Raw genomic sequence first — 6,000 nt, 5'->3', positions numbered from 1 at the left:
ACAGGAGGCAAATATTTCCGCTTACTACAGTACCTTCAATATCTCACTAAACAAAGAGCACTGTCCAACGTGGAACCACTGCCCTTTAGATAGGCCTGGCGCCAAGATGCGACTGCGCGACTTCTGGACCTCGAAGCTGTTTGGAACCTGGCCAGGGATTGGGGATGGGGTCTACAGACCGGTCGGCGACTCCCCTGCCGCGGCCAGAGGCCTTCGGTTCCACGCCGTGCACCCCAGCGACCGTGAAGCGCCGCCCGCCCGGAGGGAGGGAAGCCGGGGCCGCGACACCAAGCAAGTGGGCCAGCGAAGGCGGAGGAAAGCCCGCCGGGCCGGAAGCACGAGGAACTGTTTCCGGGTCAGGGGGAAGGAGCCACCATGGAGCCTCGCGGGGTTGCGGAGCTGTCGGAGCCGCGGGCCGGCGTCTGAAGCGAGAGAGTCGTAGTGCGGCCAGCGGCGCTGGGGACACGCAGGCCGGTCCCGCAGCCGCCATCATGTCGGTGCTGGGCGAGTACGAGCGACACTGCGATTCCATCAACTCGGACTTTGGGAGCGAGTCCGGGGGTGGCGGGGACTCGGGCCCGGGGCCCAGCGCCGGCCCGGGGCAGCGAGCCGGCGGCGGCGCGGCGGAGCAGGAGGAGCTGCACTACATCCCCATCCGCATCCTGGGCCGCGGCGCCTTCGGGGAGGCCACGCTGTACCGCCGCACAGAGGTAGCGGCCCCTGGCTCCGGCCGCCCCAGCCCCTCCTTCGCCGCCCCGCTTCCCACCCGACCCGGTCCCGGCTTTGCCTGCGGCTTGCGCCTCGTCCTCACTTAGGTTTGCGTGGCCGCAGGGTGTATGTCTGAGGGTCTTCTCCATTCTTCCAGCTCACCTGCACTGGGAATTGTTAGATCACTGGTTTTACTGACAGGTCGTTTCTGGTCGAACCCGGGGAACTGAGCAAGGCATTGAGCCTTCTCTGAGCTTTAGGTTCCCCATCTGTAAATTGGGGTTAATGATAAGTACCCTAAAAGTAATCTTTATTTTTTAAGTTTCATTTTGAGACTCGAACGAAGGTACTTTGCAAACTGTAAATTAAAGTGGCATACGAATGTGAAGTGTTGTCAAAACTTCCTTCCTCTCGTGTATAGCTCTCCAAGGTCGGGGTGGAGAGTAGGGGCATAGCTTCAAAATTCCCACGTCAGTGGCAACTCCGCAGTCTTTGCCGTTATCTTTAAATTCAGGTATGAACACTTACTTAATTGGAGATTTTTCTAGAAGATCATTGGGTCGTCGTTGCTTTCTTCATCAGTGTTTATCCGGCAGTGTTTATGCATGGGAAATACCTTTTTGATATATTCTAAGCCACTGTTTCTTAACTTGGGTTGGCGGGAGGCAAGGAAGGACTCCTTTGAAAACCTGATGTAAACGTAATCCCTCCCTCCCCCATCCCCTCTTGCATATATACAGATCCTTTGGAGAGATTCGTGGATCACTGACCCCCAAGTTCAGAACATATACTGATCTGAAACCCTGTAGTGGTGACTCTACTTCCAAAAACTAACCATCAGTTGGATTTGATCCCTAATGTCTTAAACTTGAAGACTTTGGATGATGATGATTCATCCATAAGTGATCCATCTGCAGTTCTGGGGTGTGTTCCAAGCCAGCATATTTCTAAGGCTAAAAGATGGAGGAGGGGGGGTTGCAAGAAAAAATCTTCAAGTGTTTTTTATCTTAAGGCAACATTAACGTATGATTTTCGGGTTATTGTTAGTATCTGTTTTTCTTATTTGTACTCATAGTATGAAAAAGAGGAGATGAGCATTGCTATTTCTGTTTTATAATTAAAGAAACTAAGACAGTATATTTAAATCACTTGACACTTAAATTAGAAGAAAATCTTGGGCTAGAACAGAGTTTCACATCTCCTCGCCCATGCCTTTCCATCATGTTGAACTTGATTACTGAGGTTGGTTTATGTTAAATTTGATTACACTTCCCAAAATTGGCATAGCATTATTCATATCACCAAATGTTTATTAGGTTTGTGAATTTACAAAGGTTTGATTAGAAGCAGCCCTTTCCCTCCAGAAGGTTATATTTCACTGGGAAGACAAGTTAACCCTGTTGGTAAGAAAATAGCATTTAAGTTGTATGTGTATATAAATGAGAAAGGATGCACAAATATCATATCAGTGTATGAGTTCTGAAAATGAAGGAATGGTTGCACTGAATAAATGCACAGTAGAAGGTTTATCAGGATATCCCCCCAAAAAGTTTTTTTTTTTTTTTTTTTAAGATTTTATTTATTTATTTGAGAGAGAGAGAATGAGAGAGAGCACATGAGGGCGGAGAGGGTCAGAGGGAGAAGCAGACTCCCTGCCGAGCAGGGAGCCCGATGCGGGACTCGATCCAGGGACTCCAGGATCATGACCTGAGCCGAAGGCAGTCGCTTAACCAACTGAGCCACCCAGGCGCCCCCCCCCCAAAAGTTTTTAAAAGGCCTGGCAGAATCATTCTAAAGGATAGGGAGAGTGATTTAGGTGGGGATGCTCCTGGGCTGGATGGAGAGCAGTATCAGTAAAGAATTTGGGTGTTACAAAAAAGAGGGTGAATATTGGGAGCTGCAGATAAATTGTCTGGGATAGAGGAAAACACATGACATGTAAAAGTTACAGGAGATACAGAGTTGCAAAATAGGGCAGGTGAGGGAAGTGAACTCTAAGCCCTTAGGCATGACTTACTCCTATCTAGAAAGCATAAACAAATCACTAGAGAAATCTAAATTTATAAAATTAGAGGTAAGTTTAATATTTCCATTTTATAAGAAACTATGGTCAGCTCTAGATAACTACTCTCTCCAGTTCTCCAGTATGCTAGCCCTACTACAATGTTTATCATGACTAGCCCTTTGTCATGATGTCTGTCAATAGAATCTTTTGAGAGCTACCTCTAGCTCGAATTTTTACCTGGAATTGACATCATGTAAATTAACTGTAGCAACAATGTAACAGGATCTTAGTGCTTCACTTTCCCCAGTCCTGTAGTAAATTATAATGCTCAATTGTATGAAGAACCTTTAAATTCTGTTCCCATTTTCTTTAAAGGAAAAAATAAAAGAAGTCAGTCTCTGCCCATCTAGGAAGTTTTCTTTCTAGGCTTACAGATCAAGGTGTGGATTCATTCTCTGCCAGGCTAGAGGAAAGCACAATACCTCTGTTACTGTGTTGTAGGATGACTCACTGGTTGTGTGGAAGGAAGTTGATTTGACCCGACTGTCGGAGAAGGAACGTCGTGATGCCTTGAATGAGATTGTTATTCTGGCTCTGCTGCAGCATGACAATATTATTGCCTACTACAATCACTTCATGGACAATACCACTCTGCTGATTGAGCTGGAATATTGTAATGGTAAGGTAGAATTCAGTGGGACCTCGTCTGGCAAGACATTGTTGTGCTTATACTTACCTTGAAGGGGAGAAGAAAATAAGAGGCATATACGTTGATTAAAAACTTTAAATGGATTTCTAGAGTTTAAGAGAAATAGTTCATATAGTTTAAGAGAATAGTTCTTGGAGAATTTTGAAGTGATTTACAAAATAAGGGGAGGGATTTTCCCCTGCATACTCAAATTTTCTCTTAATGCTTACCGTTCCATCTTCAAATTATTTTTTCAGTTGAATTTTACATTCACTTTTCAAAGTTTTTTCACATGAATTGACTTTAGATAGGCATTAATGTTAGACATCTAATTAGGCGCTAGAGACAGTGTGGCTTGGCACTGCTTGATGTAATATTTAATGAAATCTTACAAGTGATACTTAAATTGACTCAGCCAAAACTATCCATTTGAAAAGTGGTTCAAAAAAGTGGTTCAATTTTCATTCATAGCTGAATGAAAATGACACATAGTAAAGCATGGCCTTAATTTATCTGGTCTCTGATTTCTTTGGACCATTTTGCTTGTAAGATAGCAGTATTAGCTCAGTTGCTAGGAATATACTCTAAACCCATATCCCAAGCTCTACTACTTCTTAACTCTGTAACTTTGCACAAGAAACCTCTGTGCCTCAGCTTCCTCATCTTAATATGGGTTTATTAATAACAGTACCTGTCTCCTAGGGTTGTTGTATTAAATGAATATGTAAACCCCCTAGCATAGTACTTGGTGTGTAGCAAATCTTTAATACATACTATACTAGCTGTTATCCTTATTACATAGGAGAACCCTCAAAGCCCTTTCTTAAGCTACATGCTAAAGAAGTTCCAGCATATCCTTCACTTAAATCTCTAAGAGAAAGCTCTTAGACTTCTTTCTGTCTTGTCTCTTTGTGTACCATGATTGTTGCTGGTTCTGATCAACCCTAAATGTACCAGATTATATTAGAGATTTCTGAAGTAGCAGAAGCCTCAAGCAGTTAACTTCCTTTGTGGTTAGGAGGGACTAGAACAAATGGTAAATTTGTTGAAACACTGAGTTACTAAATTGCAGAGGAAAAGAAGCTGTGAAACTGAGCCAGAACTAAGGTGTGAGTTACAGTTTTAGGTAAGAAGTAAAATGAATGGTGATCATTTGCAGTCTGTTACTTGATAAAGGAAAGGGAGAAGCACGTTCAGACTTATTCTGCAGAAAGGAGTTAGTAAAAGGAGTAATGATTGGAAACAGTCTAGGGTGTCCCCTAAATTATGGGAAACCTTTTCAGTGTGAAGTAGTAAAGAAAGGAAGTTGTCGATGAGATACCCCTGTACGTACAAAACATTGCATCATAGGTATAGCCCAAATGTTCTAATAGTCACACCAGAGTGTTGTTACAAAAATATTGCAGATTCCTTTAAAAGGAGTTCTAGAAAAGAAAATCTGATTTTGAAGACATTCAAGGTATTTTGCTAATTGGGATAATACAGGAATGGCCTTTATTCTTTTCTAAAAATGTCATACTTCCCATTTTTGCATTGAGCCTCATTTGTTAGGGAGGGGAATCTTTGAAGCCGACTTTGGATACAGTCCTCGAAGGATGGGGAGAGTTTTATAAAAAGCCAAGAGAGAAGAAGGGGATTCCTTTGGGGAAGAAGCAGTTAAAACCTGTTAAAACCCTAGTAGCCACAGGTGCCAAGCTTTGATCTTTATGAAGCAGTTCACACCTGTCTCTTGTTTAATTGCAGGAGGGAACCTGTATGACAAAATCCTTCGTCAGAAGGACAAGTTGTTTGAGGAAGAGGTAATTCATGCTTCTGTGGAAGGAAGCTAGAATTGTATTGTGATTCTTGCATTCTAGGCCTGTATTTACTCTTCCAACAATGAAGAGTGTTTTTTTCCTTTTGTTCAGACTCCTTCCAGGTTCTGGTTGCTATTCCTGAGAAAGGAAACCTCTAACAAGGAAGCTGTCTATAGCTGCTTCCTAAACGCTTTATCTCCACATCATGATTCTCTATGGGCTTTCTTTCCCGGTTCTATTACTGCAGACTGGTATGCCCAGTTTTCTATACCTTTGCATTCTTGGATTTCTTTCCACAACTCTGCTTTACCATATTATATTTTATAATGGCATTGGAACTGTTTTATGATGATCTGCTTTTTATTTTTACCCCTACCACTTTTCTTTGCCTACTCAACCTCCAAGCAAGAGATGTCAGGTCGTGTTGAATCATAACCTCTGGTTGCAGCTTCCTTTGTTTTGTTTGTTTTAGTGTGTGTCTTTATTTAAGTGGAATTTTTTTGTTTCCAGTCCAAATATAATTTTTTTTTCTGTAGATGGTGGTGTGGTACCTATTTCAGATTGTTTCAGCAGTGAGCTGTATCCATAAAGCTGGAATCCTTCATAGGTAATGAGTGAAAGAATATGGGATGGAGGGGCACCTGGGTGGCTCAGTCGGTTAAGAGTCCAACTCTTGATTTCAGCTCAGGTCTTGATCTCAGGGTCATGAGTTCAAGCCCCGCGTTGGGCTCCACACTGGGTATGTGTGGGGCCTACTTAAAAAAAAAACAGGATGGATTCCTCCCCACCAATCTAAACCCCAC

At 43.2% G+C, this 6,000-nt stretch overlaps 1 protein-coding gene across 3 annotated transcripts in view; it reads left to right on the top strand.

Moving 5' to 3' along the window:
• Nucleotides 1–313: 313 nt before the first annotated feature.
• The window catches only part of NEK9 (NIMA related kinase 9), a 45,966-nt gene continuing 40,279 nt past the window's right edge, over nucleotides 314–6,000 (top strand). Inside the window, exons 1-4 of one of the 3 annotated variants that reach the window (XM_032405611.1) lie at nucleotides 314–710; nucleotides 3,215–3,392; nucleotides 5,145–5,200; nucleotides 5,734–5,804. In XM_032405611.1, coding sequence (XP_032261502.1) covers nucleotides 492–710; nucleotides 3,215–3,392; nucleotides 5,145–5,200; nucleotides 5,734–5,804 — 524 coding nt within the window. In that variant the 5' untranslated portion in view covers nucleotides 314–491. Of the gene's footprint in view, nucleotides 711–780; nucleotides 1,633–3,214; nucleotides 3,393–5,144; nucleotides 5,201–5,320; nucleotides 5,449–5,733; nucleotides 5,805–6,000 lie in introns of those variants that run through there. The other 2 variants (XM_032405612.1, XM_032405613.1) reach the window with 2 other exon arrangements.

This window comes from Phoca vitulina, unplaced genomic scaffold (genome assembly GCF_004348235.1).
Source record: "Phoca vitulina isolate PV1807 unplaced genomic scaffold, GSC_HSeal_1.0 scaffold7, whole genome shotgun sequence".
NCBI classification, from domain to species: Eukaryota; Metazoa; Chordata; class Mammalia; order Carnivora; family Phocidae; genus Phoca; species Phoca vitulina.
The sequence above is the reverse complement of the archived record's forward strand: the minus strand, read 5'-3'. Positions and strand labels throughout refer to the sequence as shown.